General features: G+C 34.5%; 2 protein-coding genes across 3 annotated transcripts; both read left to right on the top strand.

Moving 5' to 3' along the window:
- Positions 1-1,910: 1,910 nt before the first annotated feature.
- Positions 1,911-2,681, top strand: LOC110848965. The gene is made up of 2 exons (XM_035851666.1): positions 1,911-2,292; positions 2,375-2,681. The coding sequence occupies exons 1-2, from the start codon at positions 1,918-1,920 to the stop codon at positions 2,492-2,494; spliced, it is 495 nt and encodes a 164-aa protein (XP_035707559.1). The 5' UTR covers positions 1,911-1,917; the 3' UTR covers positions 2,495-2,681.
- A 5,361-nt stretch (positions 2,682-8,042) lies between these two features.
- LOC110848964 (arrestin domain-containing protein 1) lies at positions 8,043-17,944 on the top strand. 2 transcript variants are annotated; one of them, XM_035851125.1, is made up of 8 exons: positions 8,043-8,238; positions 9,055-9,604; positions 9,685-10,202; positions 10,997-11,397; positions 12,595-12,672; positions 12,821-12,928; positions 13,393-13,789; positions 16,042-17,944. In XM_035851125.1, the coding sequence occupies exons 3-8, from the start codon at positions 9,983-9,985 to the stop codon at positions 16,398-16,400; spliced, it is 1,563 nt and encodes a 520-aa protein (XP_035707018.1). In that variant the 5' UTR covers positions 8,043-8,238; positions 9,055-9,604; positions 9,685-9,982; the 3' UTR covers positions 16,401-17,944. The 2 variants fall into 2 exon arrangements, with proteins under 2 accessions (XP_035707018.1, XP_021952030.1); XM_022096338.2 differs by lacking the exon at positions 8,043-8,238 and having other exon boundaries at positions 8,918-10,202.
- The last annotated feature ends 2,406 nt before the right edge of the window (positions 17,945-20,350 follow it).

The raw sequence follows: 20,350 nt of genomic DNA, 5'->3' as shown, positions 1-20,350 counted from the left end.
ACCATTACACGTAGACGTCGAAGTCCACACATTGATGTCACTCTGAGAAGCATTAGATTTTATAATTATTTATATAAGTATCTACTTATTTTTTAATTTTAGGCCCATGAAGTGCACCGCAGTGGACATGGAAAATGTAGCTGTTGTGAGAGACGGATTTCTTCGAACCAATGGAGCAGAGCGATTGGGGGAGTTGGTCCCAACGAGAAATTGCTGTGGGACATCGTGACGATGAAGCTTGGTCACACTGGGAAAAGTTTTACCCCCACCGACCTTATTTGCAAATCCTGCCACGCAAGACTGCGCTTTGATTACGAAAGGAACGGTTTTCAGGATTATCGAACTGCACTATCCAAATCTTCACGATTAGCTGTTCCAACCGTCTCTGATTTATGCGTAGCCGATACCTGCAGCACGATTGAGGAATCGCAGGAGCCAAGCAGCGTGGCGTCGACATCTCAATCCTCTTTGGACTCCAGTTTAACAGTCAATAGTCAGACCTCCCTGTCCATCAGCTTTTCATCTACCCAATCGGTTTGTAGTACACTATTTTACTTAAGCTCGATTATTAAAGATCAGTAATGATTTTGACTAATTATACTGCAGATATCCCTACTCAGCAATCATGCCAAAATTGATATCCCAACCGTGTCAAAAAGTGAACGGAGATGCTTCATTTGCAAGTCAGTTACTGGAAGGAAACGTGTGCCAGATTCAGCCAATCTTCAAGTACTACAACGTCACTATATTTTCATCCCTCCCAAAAATAGGACTTGTGCATCTCATCTCGAGAATAACCAATTCACAAATGAAGCGCTCATTCAAATAACTGCAGACAAGCAAAGTTTTGAATTATCTGGTCCAGATATAACAAAATGGATAGCTCAACTCCTCAAGCACATTGATAACAAGGTCACCATCCTGGATTTTGGGAAAAATTCTCACATCAAACCAGAAGATTACCATCTACTTCTTGGTGTAACTCGTGACCAATTTTTGGAATTATTAGAAATATGTCGACATCACATCCATTCCAGCAGCAACAGAAGCGTTGAGAATGCACTGGCATTGTTTCTGATGAAGATGCGTCTCGATTTACCACAGAAAGTTTTGGCACTACTGTTTGGAATCGATGGGCAGCAGCGAGTAAGTGAAACAATTACCCGTGTCGCCGAAGTCTTGGATCGCGAGTTTGTTCCATACAATCTTGGATGCGGTGAAATGCATCTAAACAGAGAAATGGCAGAAAGTCACGATTCCGAGTTTTACCATCGTATTCTGGACACTCCACCGAAATCCTTGCACGTTACCTGTGATGCAACCTATTTGAATATACAAAAGCCATCGAATTTTGAAGTCCAGAGGAAGACATTCTCACTCCACAAGTTCAGGAATTTAGTCAAGCCCATGCTTATTGTCTTTGCTGATGGATATATTTTGGACGCCGATGGACCCTGGTTTTCAGATTTCAAAAATAACGACGCAAATATTTTAGAGAAGATCGTTAATCGTGCAGGGGCGGGTACACTTCTCATTCTTCTTCAGCCGGGCGACGTATTTATCCTTGACAGAGGATTTCGAGACTTTGTGGAGAAATTGAGGGCTCTCGGCTTCAAGGTGTACATGCCGGAATTACTTAAAGGGAAGACTCAATTCTCAGCAGACGAAGCGAACCAGTCAAGAAAAGTGACAATGCTCCGGTTAATCGTGGAGGTAGTCAATGGTCAAATTAAGCTTCGCTTCCGGTTCTTCGACTCCATTATTCAAGCCACCTACCTGCCAAAAATAGCAATGTTTTTTCGAATTGCTTGTGCCATCCACAACAAATACGGGACTAGGTTTAGAAAGTCCCCAGAAAATGAAGACTACATAATCAATGAAGTAATTGGTGAAATGGATCGAGCCAACACGTTAGAGATGCTGATCAAGGACAACGGCCTGCTCAGAAAACAAATTATTTGGACTGCACCAACTGAAGCTGATTTGGCGAACTTTCCAATTTTGTCTATTGATGATCTTAAGAAGATAACACTTGGGACCTTCCAGATCCGAATGGCTGACAGCTATACAAATCAGCATCTCCAAGAAGAAGGTGAATATCGTCTTTTCATTCACAAAGAAAACTCGTCCCTATTTCGTGTAAAGCTGCAAAGCCGATTCAATCGACGAGCGACCCATCAGGTTTGGATTCAGGTTGATATCGGAGAACATGGACACAAAGCGATCGACTCCTACTACTGCACATGTAAAACGGGATCCAGGACATTGGGATGTTGTTCGCATGTTTGTAGTGTAAGTTTTAATACTATTAAATTAATTGCATGGTCACAGTAATTATTCCGTTTAACATGCATTTTTGTTAATTAATTAACAGGTGTTTAAGTATTGCGGATATGATCGCCACCAACCACCAAGTACCCAGAGGAACCATCGAGCCTATTCCTTCCTCGACGCTGCCGTGGACATTGCGGGGGAGGAGGACGACGATGAATAATAATGTGCATTTTTATTTAAATTCTGTGTGGAGTGTTAAAGTTACCAGTTTTATAAGTTTTTATAATAATGTTGTGCATTTCATGTGTAAGTGTTGAGTGCCAGTTTAAAATTCATAGTTATATGCATTCCTTCCTCTCTGTAATCTTTTTCAATATTGTCACCTTCGTTAAATTCTCCATTCGTCATTACAATGTAACCTGTTCGTTGCACATATATTCATATACAGGGTGGTTAAAATGTCACGCCACAATGGAAAATTTTTCAATGTATATGAGAAGAGCAGAGAATAAATATTTTTTTTGATATTTAAAATTATTTCCCCAAGTTACAAGTTACTATGCATGCCAAAGTTCCCCAAAATTGCGAATTTTACCAGTGGCCCAGGAATTATAATTAAAATCAAGGGGGCGTGGCCCAGGGGACCATCGAAACCAGGTACCCTTCTTTTGTTCTGTTTTCGTCATTAAAATGCTATATTGCTAGGAACCATGAATCAATTTCTTTATATCGGGATAAAATTTATACAACAATCAATTTTGTCGTTTCAGCTTTACGTAAAAAAATATTAATAAATAATTATTTTTAAAAAATAGGAAATTTGATTTTTTAAATCAAACCAATAAAAATTATTCCTCAAAACTCCCCAAAAAAGTTTCCCATTATGTAATAATTTTGTAAAAACACTCTTTACTAATTAAAACCTAGATATTAATAATTTTACACTAGCGTTAATTAATTATGAATAACACATTAATTAGGCGCCTAATAATCTAAATTAATTATTAATGAAGTAATTCATGCTTCATTAATAACATTAACATTATAAAACCCATAAACTTTTACAAATATTTCAAAGGATAATTGGCTCCCAAATATTTGTAAACTTGCTCATGGTCAGATCAAGGACGTCTATTTGTAAAAGTTTCTAAATTATTTTCAAAACGCACCGATTTTACAAAGCTACCAAGGACTGTACAAATTTCCTCCATGATAAATTGCATAAAAACGTGAAATAAAAATTGTGACAACCTATTCACACACCAATTTTTAAAAAATATACGCATAAATATCAACTTTTTTTATAAATGTCCAAAACCCATGGTAAAATTACTAACTTCCGAAGTAAGAAGTATGGATTTCCAAATATTACTCTATCCCTGATGGTGACACGAGATGAGCAGTGTCGAAGGCTTGAAAAGAAATTAATTTTCTTCCTTCAATCATGTCGTCCGATTTAAATTCAGAAGTTACCTATTTATTTATTATGCATTAAAATTTAGAAAAAAATAAATTTCGTCGCTTTACTTTGCAAACCTCGTTAAAATCCATCTCATCTTTTTCGCACTGCCCTCCATTTTGCAAAAATATCCATCCATGCAAATTCCTCTCTACCCCACCACGCACTATTACATATGCAGAAATCAATTAAAAGATCTTTGTCTCATAGAATAGATAATTGCACGACGCTTGCTTATAAATAAATTCATTTCGCAGTAACCTTGGCCTTTGCGCAACATTTCATCTCCTCCTGAGAACCGGTCACTTACTTTCCTTGCCATTTATTTTGCAAACACAAATATTACCACGTGCAAAAAAAACCAGGGCTTGGTCCCAGCCAGCTAAAGAAGAAGACACCACCAGACGAAGATGAGCCAACTTGTCGACCTTGAGCAGGTGAACATATGTATGTTTCTGCGTCTATTCATCCATCATCCAGCCCATCACGTTGCAAATATGCTGTTAATAATTTGCAAAAAATTACCATATTTTTCCATTGTGCAAATATTCCCACAACACAAAAGCCACCACAACGAGCGTCACGGTGGTCAAAGTTAGTCTTCTCCTTTAAATTAAATGAAGACGATAATGAGACTGAAGGACGACGAAGATGATGCTGAATTGACACAGGCGTTCATTTATCGTGGTCGATGGACAATTACCAATTCAATCCGTACACAAAGAATGGCACACAAAAGGACGGCATACTTGAAATGATTGGGAAAAAATTGATGGCATTTTCTTAATGCCAAGTATTACACGATTTATTTTTGGTTGAATTGAAATGTGGTAAGACACGCATGCAAGTTTTTTAAAGGGGATGAGGAACGACGTGCAGAAAATATGTGGTGTTTTATAGTATCTAATTCGGATCCGGAAGTGCTTAATGGTTCTATTTTTTTACTGCTGAAAATGAATTTCGTTTTTTTTGGTTTAAAAAATACGAAAAATATTATATAATTCCTGTTCTAGTAAATATCAAGCGAATTCACCCAGTCATTAGTAACTTTGTAAAATCCGTAAAGTTATAAAATAATTCGACAAACTTTTACAAGATACAAAGACGCCAACAAAAATTGTGAGCTAATTTTCCTCAGAACTATTTTTTTTTATTAGTAAACATTTACAGAATTTACAATGTTGCTATTAATTGTTCTCAAAATCAACGAATACCCAAACTTCACAATCTAAACCTCTAAACTAATGTTCAAAATTCACAAATTTCTACAAAAGGCGTTTCATTCTGTCTAAATCTACAAACTAAATGTAAAAATTTTTTTTTATTAGTAAACATTTACAGAATTTACAATGTTGCTATTAATTGTTCTCAAAATCAACGAATACCCAAACTTCACAATCTAAACCTCTAAACTAATGTTCAAAATTCACAAATTTCTACAAAAGGCGTTTCATTCTGTCTAAATCTACAAACTAAATGTAAAAATTTATTGAAATCTAGATTTTGAGCTAGACTTTGGAGGTAAAAAATTTCTCATAATTTTTTAAAGTGAAGCAAGGTATTCACGCAGTTATTAGTAACTTTGTAAAATTGGTAAAATCATTTTTTTGCTAACTTTTACAAAATCAGGAGACGCCCTCGATCTGACTGAAGAATGTTACGAAAATTTGTACGCTAATTTTCCCTTGAAATATGAGTAAAGTTTTGTAAAAGTTTGTAAAATTTTACGAAATTTATGGATTTTACAAAGTTACCAAGGCCTGCGTGAATTACGTCATTGAATAATCATTTCAAATATCATTTCTGCACGGGGTTTACAACTCGCTGGAATATTTTATCTTGTGTTTCGTAACAGTTTTTCAGACATAAATTAACCACTCTTTTGTCATGCGATCTGTGTACTTAACCAATTCTGGGTATGTTCCTATACAGTAAATAATTCTGTTATTTACTCGTTAAACCGTAACTTCCTGTCGTGTGTGTCGTACATATTTACTTATACGAGACACAAATTGATTAAAAGCAGATCCTTCTCAGAATTTCTTAACTTGTCGCCTCACCTCATTTAGTGTATTTATCTTAAGAAAACAATGCCACGAACCAAAATTTCCATGTTACACAAAAGAAACCAAAAATACCTACGTATCCGCTTAAAATCACGAGAATTATTTCCAATACGTAATTTCCTATCCAGTTTTTGCACAAAATTTGTACAAAAAAAAAGCATAAATTTTACGCGACAAAATTCAATCTGTAAGTAAATATCCGCTTAAGTTCATAAAATCACGATAATTATTTCCAGTACGTAATTTCAATTTCCTATAAACTTTACACGAAATTTGGGACAAAAAAATTTGGAAATTCAATCTGTAAATATCCGCTTAAGTACATAAAATTACGATAATTATTTCCAATACATACCTAATTTTTCATTCTTCCCACTTTACACACGTCCCACGGAACAAATCCATTAAATCAGTTATCTTCTTCTTATCAATGCACTTTGTTCTTATCAATTTCTCAAAATATCCTGTACATAAATGCGTTTCATAAATACTCAAATTCTCCATTATGTATTTAACATCTTACTTAATTGTTCCTTAATTGTTCGAATTGTTAGCATCACAAATAATTAATGGCTTAACATCGTCAGATGCATTTTGTTCTTATCAATTTCTCAAAATATCCTGCACGTACATTTCATACCAAAATTATCCATTATTTCACATCTTAATTGTTCCTCCACGATTCATAAATACTTACTTACCAGAGTAGCTCGACTCAATTTGTTCGCATCACAAATAATTAATGACTTTACATCGTCATTGATCTTCTTCAAGATAATAATGCTAAGAAATAATCGTCGTCACGATCATCGCTGAATTAACAAAGGTCTCTTCTCAACAATATCCACCTTTGTCTCTCATCTCATCTCATCCCTACTAAAACTAACCTTGCCTCAAGTACAATTAAATAAATACGTAGCGATAACTAACATAAATAAATAACTAATTACCAATTCAATAACTTCTTATGGCGAGGTAACTACTAAACAAGGAATGGAACGAGACACACCGCAGGGATGGATGCACAATTAACTATATAATCGTTAAGACGTCGGCTGTTTACAATTAGTGAATAACTACCCATAAATAATGATCATCATCGCTACTAACAATTTATAATAATAATCATCATCATCACACTATACGGATGACTCGATCAATACAATTTTGAGGGTTGTGCATTCAAAAATTGCATTTATTTCACTTTTACATGTCAACTCGTACATATGAAAATCTGCAGAAGTTTGCATAAGTCGTCTTCATAATGGTAAAACTTGGCATGATTTTGTAGAAAATTTCTGCCTGGCGTAGTCTTCAAAAGTGTTTGTGTATAATTTTTCATAGTTTATGTATATGTCGTTCTGCAAATACGAGTTTTCTGTAGAAAAATCCGTAAAATTTCAGCAGAAAATCAGGCAAGTTTTCTGAAATTTAAATTTTCAAATGAGAAATTTATTTTACACACTCTTTTTCTAGTAAAATCGGTAAAATTTTTGCGTAAAATCTTAGTAAATTTCTGAAATTGAAATATGTTCATACGGGGAAACTTATTTAATCCACTCTTTTTCTGCAAAAATTGGCCAAATTTCTGCAGAAAATCTGTCCAATTTTCTAAAATTGAAATTTTCACACGTGGAAACTCAAACCTGCCCTGACTGACCACGTGCTTTTTGCACATGTCCCCCAATAACACGTCCCATCATCATCATGCACCTGTCTTGGCTTCTTATGCTTCTCTTAATGGGCAAAGAAATCATGTGGCCTGGCATCTCTTTGTCTGCTGCATATTTCGCCCTCCTCGCGAATTAAGAATTCACTCCATGCCCGCAAACAGAAGTCACTTAACTTTTACATACATCGTTAACTGCGTAATGTTACGACGGCAATGTTATGCATCTAAAGTAGTGACCATGTATGCGTAAATGATGTGACCCATTTTTGGAGAATTTTTCTACGCATTTCACATAATTTTGGAAAAATTATACATTTATGTTTTTAGTTTTTTTTACTTATTTCATGCAATTCTAAATTTTTGTCCAATTTTAAACTTATTACAAATAATTTCTGAACTATTTAAAAAATGTTAAACTTATTTCTTACATTAAGTGATAGGCATTTTTTAAATAATTGTTTTCATAAAATTTTAATATTTTTTTAAAAAGTTATTTATTCCCATATCATAATTCCCATATTTCATAAATTAAAAATTTGCTTTCATAATTTTTTTTCAATAATTTTAAACTAATTTAAATTAATTTTTCTTCCTAAGCCAGAATTCACCTTATGAAGGACCCATTACACCTGCACCCTTAAGAAAAACACCCTCAGAATCCATCACATCCTTTTCGCACGTGCTCACCCACCAGTTTTCCACATCTCTCAACCTCAACAACCATTTACTTTACTACTTAACACACCACCACCAAACCACCAAACCAGGTAAGTACTTACTTACATACAGGCAGCGCAACTAGCATACCATAAACTCCTCCCATTTATCTTTTTAGGGACACTCAAGAACGGATCCAAAATGTGAACATGTGCGATCGACTTGAAATTCTAAAGTTAAGGGTTTACTGACCTTAAAAATTTATTTAGACTATATTTTCATCGCCATGACCTTTTTTTCGACACCATATGACCTGACTGGGTAAAATTTGGTGATCGACTTGAAATTCAGTATTTAAGGGTTTTGTGACCTTAAAAATTTATTTCTATTTTATTTTCATCGCCATGACCTTTTTCGACACCATATGATCTCATTGGCCAAAATTGGGTGATCGACTGATGATGAATTTTGGCAAATCAGGTCATATGGTGTCGAAAAAGGTCATGGCGATGAAAATAAAATAGAAATACATTTTTAAGGTCACAAAACCCTTAAATTTTGAATTTCAAGTCGGGCACCCAATTTTACTCATTCAGGTCATACGGTGTCGAAAAAAAGGTCATGGCGATGAAAATATAGTCTTGATAAATTTTTAAGGTCAGTAAACCCTTAACTTTAGAATTTCAAGTCGATCGCACATGTTCACATTTTGGATCCGTTCTTGAGTGTCCCTAAAAAGATAAATGGATCCAGGGAGGAGTTTATGGTATGCTAGTTGCGCTGCCTGCTTACATACATAAACCTTCACGTAATTCATTCTTAACATGACATAACCTCAACTTAACTTACCTTACGTTAACTCGCATACGAATTTAACCAACAAAACAACTTTGCAAAATCTTGTATGGATTGGATTTCATTTTCAGCTCAGCGTCTCAGTCTCACTGTTCGTTTCGTCAGGTAAACTGCATGCGAAACCATTAACTTTACGTTTTAAGACTCACTTTCCATCATAAATGTATAAAATTTTACCTTTTTTGCATAATAATTAATTCTTCCAGACACTAATTAACTAATTATTCCAGTTTTTAGTTCAGTGTGTCAGAAATTTCTGCAATATTTTTTGCATAATAATTAATGTGCTGCATTCTTCTTCCAGACAATAATTATTTCCAAGTTAATTAGCTAATTATTCGAATTTAGGAAAATAAAATCGAGTTCGGTGTGTTGAAAATTTATTCGAATTTATAATATCGAGTTCAGCGTGTTGAATATTTTGACCTGCATAAAATAATTAATGCGTTATGCGTTGCATTCTTCCAGCCAGACACTAATTATTTCCAAGTTAATTAACTAATTATTCCAGTTTAAGAAAATAATATCGAGTTCAGTGTGAAATTTTTTGTGACTTGCATGACAATTAATGCGTTGCATTTTTCCAGACACTAAATACTTCTAAATATATACACGTCACACGTACGTCAATTAACTAATTATTCCAGTTTTTAGTTCAGTGTGCCAGAATTTTTGTATTAATGTGCTGTATTTCATTCCAGTTCCAGACTAGACGCTAATTGTTTCCAAGAAAAGAATGTTAACTAACTAATTACAAAACGGATCCATTTTCACACTTTAAATGAACTGTTAACTAATTACTTAAGTTTATTGTGCCAGTCGTAATGTGACCTCGGTTAAGTGAGGTTTGGTTTTTGTGAGTGAGTTAAGTTATTATGTGATCCCTAAAAATATTTAAATTAAAGCGTGACCTTGGCTGACCTCTAAGTTTATTATGTGACCCTTAAAATAAGTAAATTATATCAGTGTGACCTTGGTTTACATTTCTGGAAAAACAAGATGCCGATGATGATCGCCTTCGAAAAGGCGAGTTATTCGCCAGGAGAGGTGGTTTCCGGTCACGTCGTGGTGATAAGGTCCACCACGCCGCAGAAGGTGAAAGGCTTATCGATCAGGATTTTAGGGAGGGCAAATAGGATATTATCGGAGATCGAAAATCCGATAAGATCGAGTAAAAAGGAGCTATATTTTGATGATAAAGTGGACATTTTTGGACATGGTGAGTCAAATTCTCATTTAATTTCGTATTACAAAATTATGAGTAAAACAATAGGGTGGTACATAATTACTGAAATAATAATGTAATATTTACGAAAAAACGCCAAAATATTTACGAAGAATATAAAAATAAGAATTTGTCTATTTGAATTTACATAATGCTCTGGACTTTTTTTGTGGTTGAATTTCTTAGCAAAAAGTATCGTCTCATCATTCGTCATCATTCGTCTCACATCTTTGAAATATTTGCAAAATGTGTATGTACCTATATTTTTAATTGTCTAAAAAAAATTGAAAATTGTCGAAAGTTGACGCCGTTTACAGCAAACGATTTATTTTAAGACAAAAACTGAAAGCTTAGATCTATAAGAAGTCTAACATTTTATAAATTAGTAATTAGCAAGAAAAACAAATGTTCCGCACGGTAAAAAAAATTCCCCTAATAACTCATAGCGAATAGCTTGTAGTTCTTATCGAAGGCAAAAAATCAAGATTTAGTCCAAAATTTGAAAATATTGCTAAAAATTTGACAACGTTTAGTCGAAAATTTAAAAAATTGCACCTAATTGGACCACATTTAGTCCAAAAATTAACTACATTAGAAAATATTAAGTCCAAAAAATATTGACAAAATATTTCCCCCATTTTTTTCTAGACGGTCGCGACTCCACGCTTTCATTTAGTCGAAAATTTAAAAAATGCATCTAATTGGACCACATTTAGTCCAAAAATTAACCACGCTGTAAAATATTAAGTCCAAAAATATTGACAAAATATTATCCCCATTTTTTCTAGACGGTCGCGACTCCACACTTTCCGTGGGCGAAACCTTATTTCCGTTTTCCTTCACACTCCCACACGGCCTGCCCTCGTCCTTCGTTTGGGGGCGTGGCAACGTCCTCTACTTCGTCGAAGCCCGACTCACTCGCTGTGGGTGGAAAGACGACAAAAAAACCTCGGTTCGTCTCAGCGTCGATGGCGTCCACGATCTCAACCTTGACCCCATCGCACCACTTCCGGCGCAAGCGTCCGCCTCAAAATATGTGAATCACCTCCTCACAAAATCTGGACCGTTTGGATTTTCATTTCTCATGCAAAAATCCGGATTTGTTCGAGGACACGCGGCCACGTTTCAGATCAGTGTGAAGAATTTGTCAAAAGTGGATGCGAAACGGTTGAGGGTCACGTTGATCCAGGTAGGCACGTGGCTTATTTTGTGTTAATAAGTTGCATCACGTGGGTGCATATGCAAAAAAATATTCGCAAACCTCGCAAATTTATCCAGATCAGTATACTTTGCACGTGGTCAAGTCATGCTATATTTTGTGCTAACAAATTGCATGTAGGCACATACATTCGCGAAAAAAATATGTGCAAAAAAAAATACCTCACTCGGATCAGGAGACCGGTCCATCTAAAAACTATGTAAACTTAACTATTTTGATCAAAATATTAAATCCGACGTTGAGGCGAGTACACGAAATTAAAATCGTAAACGATACCACTTGGTAAAAATGATAAATTTTTACCAAGAAATGGGACTTTTTGCCGTGTTAAAATAATGCTTTTAATTGATACATAGTTCGAACATAGGCAAATTAGGTCGATGAGCAATTTATTTATGCGTAGAGTTGTACTCGTGCCGGACGTACCCTTTTTGCCAGGAATTAAAATGATAAAATCTCTTAAATTTTTCCAGATCAGTATAATTTCACACGTGCGGAATTCGTGCTTTATTTTGTCTTGATACGTTGGATTAAAAAATATTCGCAAATCTCAAAACGAGCCCCTGATCAGTATTTGCAAGTTTTATGAAATTTGACAGATTTTGAGTGAAAAAACGATCCGTTCTATTCCAAATAATTTAATCCAAAAATGGGCATATTTTTTATTTCATAAGTTTTTAGTTTGCAAAATTCCTTGCCAAAATTGTATGGCTACGTGGGTTTTGTGTTTTTAAGTGTCGTAGTAAGCTGCAAGTTCGAATTTGATGTAAATGAGTCAGAGTCTCGGAAATTTAACGAGATTTTGGAAACATTGAGATAATTCATGCAAGTCTTGGTACTAACATTGTAAAATCCATAAATTCTGTAAACTTACAAACTTTTCCAAATATGTATTTCGAAGTAAAATTAGCGTACACATTTTTGCAAAAACTTACTCACATCAAGGGCGCTTTGGTCTCTTTATTTGGTAAAGGTTTGTCAAATTATTTTACAAAATGTATGGACTTTACAAATTATTAATAACTGCGTGAATTGTCTCATTACAAATTTAACCATGGCACAAGTTGTTAACGAGTTAAAATTCGCTATAAAATTTACCGAATTTCATATGCAAATATGAAACCGCGAAATTTACACAGTGCTTATCAATCCTTATCATTTGCATAGGAAATCGTTCAAGACGGGAAACAGTCGTCTTCCTCTGTGATTGAAGAGGTCCGTGGTCCTGCCGTTGCGTCCGGAGAGGTGAAAAACTTTCAAAATTACTAGTTTAATTAGCAATTTAATTCGCAACTTTAACTGTATTACAATTATCAATCTATTAACTATTTCGTCAATTATTTCAAAATATTTAGTTTATCCATAGAAATAAAAAGAACAATAATATTTTCAGATTCAAATATGGGATGGTCGCCTCAAAATTCCGGACAACATTCCACCCACAAATTTAGGAAATTTACTCAATTTCAGTCCCGTCTTAAGTCTAAACTATTTCATGCAGGTAGAAAAAATTCTGATAAATTTTCTAAATTTATACAGATGCTATTATTTTGCAGTACAATTTACTTACAGCTTATCATCTGCAGATTTTTTTGCATATAAAAAAATTTAAAATGTGTGTATGTAATATGTATCTATTAATCCATAAAAATTTGCACTGTTGTAGGTACAAAATTGCGCAAAAAATTATAATTTCATCTATCTAGGCATAAAGGCTTGCAAAAATTACTGCTTTTCACCTGCAGATTTTTGCATAAATATGCAAATGTGCATATGCAAAAATCTACTAATTCAGCTTAGCTTTAAGAAGTAATTCTTATTATGAAAAATGAAAAAATGTGAATATGTACCAAAAATTCATAAAAATCCACACGGTTACATACGAAGTTATAATTTGCATAAAGCCTTAGAAAAATCTGTCCCCACTAAATGTTCTAATTTTAACCTTTATCAACTTTGTCATAGGTCGAACTTTCCCCAAAATCCGCCACAGTTGACCCTTTAACGACCAAAGTTCCCATAATTATTGGCACAATTCCCCTCATCTCGTCAAGGTCACGATTTCGCCACCATCACCACGATGACACTTGTCCCATGAGTAGCACGACCCCTCCGACGACGAACCCGTCACAATTTTCGCCAGGATTTTTGATCCACCACCACGGTTCGTCTTCGTCTCTTGTGGGCGGCACGAATGAAGGTCAAGGTCAAAATCAAGGTCAAGGTCATCATCCTTGTCGACATTGTCCCCCTCCTCATATTTCCCCTCAAGCCCACCATCTTCACCATCACAACCACCACCACAATTACGGGATCTATCGGAGACTCAGAAATTTGCAGAGCCGGAGGAGACGAGAATCTCGTATGTTACACATTTCATTATTTGAGGCAATTCACTGAGGCAATTCACGCAGTCCTTGGTAACTTTGCAAAATCGGTGCGTTTTGTGAAATAATTTTGCAAGCTTTTGCAAAATAAAGAGACGCCCTTGATCTGAGAAAGTTTACAAAAATTTGGGAGCTAATTTACCTTCCAAATATTTTTAAAATATTGTAAAGTTTTTAAGTCTATAGAATTTACGGATTTTAAAATGTTACCAAGGCCTGTGTGAATTTCTTCGCTTTAAAGTTGCATCAAACATTTTCATTTTCATGACAAATATATCAGATTTTTTCCAGATCATTTCTAAGGAGGGTTTTTATTTTTGCTTAAAATTTTACACTAAAAGAAATAAGAATAGCACAAAATTTGGTAAATTTCTAATGGGTATACGTACACGAAACTGCAAAACTTTTACGAACCTTAAAACTCTAGAGAAAAAGACACCGAGCACCTAAATTTGTTCATACATAGCTAATTCTTATAAAACATTAATTTGGCTGTAAAATGGTTCAATTTTATACAAAGAAATATTCAAATTTCCATTTTTAAATATTAATTACGAGATTTATCAGAGACACGCCCTTGACCTGAGTAAGTTTACGAAAATTTGAAACCTAAGTTTCCTTCTGAATGTGAATACAATTTTGGACAAATTTGTAAGTTTACGGAATTTTAAAAAGTTACCAAGGCCTGCGTGAATTGCAATTAAAAATCTACATTTTTCACTATTAACAAATTGGTCAGATTTTTCCAGCTTAATTCTCAACCCTGTTATTTTTTTAAATTTTGCTTAAAAATCTACACTAAAAGGGATTAAGTAAAACAACACAAATTGGTAAATTTCTGATGTTCATGAAGCTCCAAATTTCCTACAAGCCAGATAAACCCCATAAACCTAAATATTTTTGAATCTGAGTCGTTTGTTCATAACTATACAAATTCTTTTAAAACACGAATTTGGGTGTAAAATGTTGCAATTTTAGACCAAAAATTTTCAAATCTCTGTTTAATTTTCAATGTAAGATATAAATTACGAATTTCACGATGTGACTAACGAGGGAACCTCTTATAGTGCCCGGAGCTCCCAGCATAACCACTATGTACATTCGACGTAGATTTTAATACTAGTCCGATGATGTGACAAAATTTCCGTGTCAAAATGACATTTCGTCAAGTGGTGACGACTTTAGTGACGCGCCGAACGGTCACTTTCGCCCATGCTTTCAAAAGAGGAACGCTTTTCACCACTCGCTCCTCACTCATCTCACTTAACTCTCAACCCATTTTTTCGACATAATTTCGCATACGATGGATGGATTTATAATCACGAACTTTACTATACCTTCGCCTTGTCTTTTCTAATTTATATTTTTTGGCACGATTGTAGAAGTTAAGAATATTCACCATCTCTTGATAGGTAAAATTTACACCGTCGACATCGTCTTCCTCCCATTCCTGGGAGGTTCGTTGCGACAGACTTGCAGAAGCTTCCTCGACGTCTTGCTCATCTTCAGAATCCTCGTGAAATTCATTTATTGTATCACTATCACTAATTAAATCGTATGCCTCGACATAAGTGTCAATATCACAATCATAATCAAATTCTAAAGTAATAGAAGATTCAAAGTCCGTATTTGAATTATCAACTAAATCTTCCACAAAACGCAAAACCCGGTCAACAATTTCAACATTGTTAACTGGAATTGATGAAGCGTTCGAATCTCCCGAATACCTGTCCTTGGCGATTTTAAGAACAGACTCACAAATTGATACAATTATAGACATTCTATAATTTTTAAACTCCGAATATTTCAAAGTAAAAAATAATATTAAAAGGCTACAAATAGTAAACAAGGATCATATTGTCAAAACAGTTAAATTGGATGCGAGTTTACTCAATGAGTAAATGGGTTGAGATTTAAGTGAGATGTGTGAGGAGCGAGTGGTGAAAAGCGTTCCTCTTTTGAAGGCATGGGCGAAAGTGACCGTTCGGCGCGTCACTAAAGTCGTCACCACTTGACGAAATGTCATTTTGACACGGAAATTTTGTCACATCATCGGACTAGTATTAAAATCTACGTCGAATGTACATAGTGGTTATGCTGGGAGCTCCGGGCACTTTAAGAGGTTCCCTCGTAAGGCCTGCTTGAATTGCCTCACTTTTTTTCGTGAAAACTGAAATCTTCAAAAAAATATAACGTTCTTTAATAGAAAAATTTCCCATATTTCCAGCCCCACCGAGTTACGATGACGTCGTTTCTGAGGCAACTCGACCCCCGCAAAATAATAATTCCACGATAACCACGATGCAAACTAATGAACAGAACGCTGCCGTCACCCAATCAACTAGTGCCAGTACGACTCCCTGCCAAGAAAACAACGAGGGGGAAATTCCCCCCTCGAAAAACCAACCAGCCAAAATTACCTCAACCGAACCGGAAGTAGGAGAAGACAAAGTGACCATAATTACCTGCACCCCGTCAACTAGTCATCACAATCAAGTTGACCAGGTGACCACAACAACCATGAGTAAACAGCACCACGTGGTCACCGTCCAAATTAAAAGTTGTGTAGATGAAGAGTTAGAATAATTATGTATGTTTTGTTCCTAAAAATTTATATATTTCCTAAAATTCTTGGTAAACTTTTGATTTTCTTTTCTGTTCTGATTATTCTTTTCCTTTAATCGCTTAATTTCTTTGGGAAATTGTATTACTCGAAATTTTGGTTATTTCCTATAAAATTTAGCTAAAAATTTCCTACATTCTAGGTGACTTAAAATTTCTGAGAACTTCTAAATATCTATATGCATAAAGAGCTATTGTTAAGTTCTGGCTGGCTGGGTCCCTGTGGCTCTCAATGCAACTCGCCCCACTACTATTGAATGGAGTTTACGCAACCAGCGTGTGCTCCGCTACACCATTGAGCGTACCCATGATGACTCTGCCGCGACACTTTGTCTCTATCTTCTTGCAGTAGAATTGTAAACATACCAGCAGCATAAAATTCATATCCTATTCTCTGGAATTTTCACTTTTTTGCTATGCAGTCACCCCTCCCTCTGGAAATTTGAGTTTTTTGTTAGTTAATCACCCCTCTCTCTGGAAATTTAAGTGTTTTGTTTTTTAGTCACCCCCTCTCTGGAAATTTAAGGTTTTTGTCATTCGGCCACCACATCCTGTGGAAATTTAAACGTTTAGCTATGTAGCCACCCCCACGCGACGGGAATTTAAGTAGTTAGCTATGCAGCCACCCCCACGCGACGGGAATTTAAGTAGTTAGCTATGCAGCCACCCTCACGCGACGGGAATTTAAGTAGTTACCTATGCAGCCACTACAAGAGGGGGAAGTCAAATTGTTCCGTGATCAGGGAAATTGAAATGTATGATTTGATACACGTACATATGTATTATGACAATGGACAAAGTCTCCACTGGGAATTATTTGAAGTGTAGCGTAGGGGATTTTGCGCTATGGGCACACCCCCTCTGGGAGCCTAGAACCCGTTCTTGAACGGGCCTCTACTCTAGTATTATCATAATTTCTTTTATTTAAATACTGTCTCCAAAGTCTTCAAAATTTCTATATTTTCATCATTCTTCCATTTCCTGTCTCAAAATTTTTCAGAATTTCTATATTTTCATAATGTCTTCCATTTCCTGTCTCAAAAAATCTTCAGAATTTCTATATTTTCATAATGTCTTTCATTTTCTGTTTGAAAATATCCCAAAATTTCCATATTTTCAAAATTTCTTCTATTTCCTGTTCTTCGAACCCTTCAGAATTTCTATATTTTCATAATTTCTTCTTTCTCCTGTCTCAAATTCCTTAAAAATATCTATATTTCCAAAAACCTACCTCTCAAATTCAAACAAAAATAGCTCAAAATTCCAAATTGCTCAAAAATTTCCAAAATTCCTTCCATTCCTTCCCATCCTTTCTCAACCAGCTCAAGAAACTTATTCATCCCAAAGTTCCTTTTACCAATGTGTATACAATACAAAAAATACAAAAGGTGGCTAAACAGCCATAAACATTATCTAATTAAATATCCCACTCGTAACTTAATTAATGTAGCAACGATTTAAATAATAAATAAATAAATGTGCAAATTTAACAGCATCTCTTAAACGAATTCACACGCGTGATGAGATTCACACCAAATAATTTCGCATACATCTATGTTATGAAATGATTCATTTAACTCATCAGTGCTGAACCGGCAGACTCGCAAAAAAGTGCACATACACAAATTAGCAAAAAGAATTTGCAAATTAGCCACACTTAAAAGTTATCAATGCAAAAAAACACAAGATCAGAATCACTTTCCTTTTTTCATGGGATTTTTTTTCTCAACAAAGCGTTTAAAAACCCAGCCAAGTATGTAAAAGTGAGGGGCCGGGCAGGAAATGTGTCAACAATTGTATGAGTTTATCTGGTAGCAATTTGTTACCGGGCGGCGACCATGTGTCCATTTTGGTAGACCTGGTAAGGTCTACCAAAATGGTATTAGTTACAGATATTCATGTGGTCGTTAATACTTTGAATACCAGAATTTCTGGGCACATATTATGATTATCAAGCAAGCTATAAAATGCTACCAAACTTGGTAGTTTTGGTCATGTTGGTAATATGGTTTATTATCGAGTTATTTGTGCTACCAAATTACCAAATTACCGAATTGATCATAAAATTGACGAATTATTTAGCAAATTGTTTACCGAGTTACCGAATTATTTACCAAACTTTTTACCGAATTTTCGAATTATTTACCAAATTGTTTACTGAGTTACCGAATTATTTACCAAATTGTTTACCGAATTATTTACGAATACAGGTCGAAACCATCCCACCCTTTACGCACATCCCTCCTCAACTCCAATAATTTGAGATCTCAGCTCAGCCACGTTTTATTTATCTTCACTCAATTTCAACACGAAATAATTCTACTTCATTTCAACCCCAGTTTTGCATTTGGCATACTCTTTTCCACCAAAAAAGCTAGAAAAACTTTAATTAAATTACTTAACTCGTTGCAGCAATAATTTTGACAAAAAGTTGGAGACCCACATTTGCATTAGCAGATTTGTACGATGCCAGTACTTGCCTTTCCGTACGTACGTAATAAGCACATTGTGCGATTTATGTCCTCAAACGAAAATGCCAGGTATGTATGGAAATTTAAGGCGTTATTTAGGCATTAATTGGTATTTCTAAGCATTAAGTTTTCTTTAATTGAGCATTAATTGGGATTTGTTTGGCATTAATTTTGCTTTAATTGAGCAATAATTTGGCATTAATTGGTATTTATTGAGCTTCTATTTTGCATTTATTGGGCATTAATTGAAAGTTTGTTGGATACTTATTAACTGCTACAATTTTAATCTTCATTCTATTTAATTAAATAAAACCAGACATATTTCAGAAATCTATAAGTAAAGCTACTACATAAAAGGAAAAATTGATTTAATTTTCTAAAAACTTAACAATTCGAAAATCAATTCAAAATTCCCTGTTTTCAAAATTCTTGTCAAATAGGGCAAAAATGCCTGGGCGTGAACAACTCTACGCATTAGTAAATTGCTCATCGACCTAATTTGCATATGTATGTACGTATGAATATATCTATGTACGAACGAGGTATAAAATAAAATCAGTATTTTAACAGAAAAAAATCATATTTTTTTTGTCAAAATTTTTCATTTCACAAAATTGTTATCGTTTCCGATTTTAATTTTTCGTGAACTCGCCTTAACGTCGGATTTAATATTTTAATTAATTCGTTATATCTTAAACAATCTTCAGATTGTTCACTTTGTGTCATCTTGGTAAATAGTTTGACGAGTTTGAAAGTTTGTAAACTTAGCAATTTTTGTTTACTAAAAATTGCATTAATTCAAGCAAAAGATTTTGATCAGGGTCCAAAACGAATTTGTAAATCGTTTCTGAACTGAATCTGAAATAATTATTTATTATTTCTGTATGTAATAAAAAGTTTGATGAGTTTAAAACTTTTTAATCTGTGTCAATTTCATAACTAATTTTATTATCCTGGCAAAATTCTTTAAAAATATTTGAAAAATTATGTAAAAGTTTTAAGTTTATGGAGTTACGAAGTTTATCAACTTTTGACGAAACTTAGGAACATTTTGAATTCGAAGGTAAATAATTTTTGCTTACGAAGTTACAAAACCTTACGAAAATAAAAAGCATGCTTTTGGTTCGTAAGCTGATCTTCGTAAGGTTACGAAGGTTGTCGTGAAATGACTCAATGAGGGAACTCACGTCACAGTTTGTAACCTTCGTAACTGCGTAAGGTTTGTAAGCTTACAAACTTTTACAAACTTTTACACACATTTCTAAGGAAAATTGACTTACGAACTTTTACGAAACTTACGCACTTCAAAAGCATGTTTTTGGTTCGTAAATAAAAGTTCGTAAATAATTCAAGTGTTTGATATTTGCATTTTCGGTTGAAATTGTCTTAGAGATGAATTGTCTATTGTAAATTTTTCATCATCATGCAAATTAATTTAATTAC

Source organism: Folsomia candida, unplaced genomic scaffold (genome assembly GCF_002217175.1).
Source record: "Folsomia candida strain VU population unplaced genomic scaffold, ASM221717v1 Fcan01_Sc004, whole genome shotgun sequence".
NCBI classification, from domain to species: Eukaryota; Metazoa; Arthropoda; class Collembola; order Entomobryomorpha; family Isotomidae; genus Folsomia; species Folsomia candida.
This window is presented reverse-complemented; position numbering and strand designations above follow the sequence as displayed.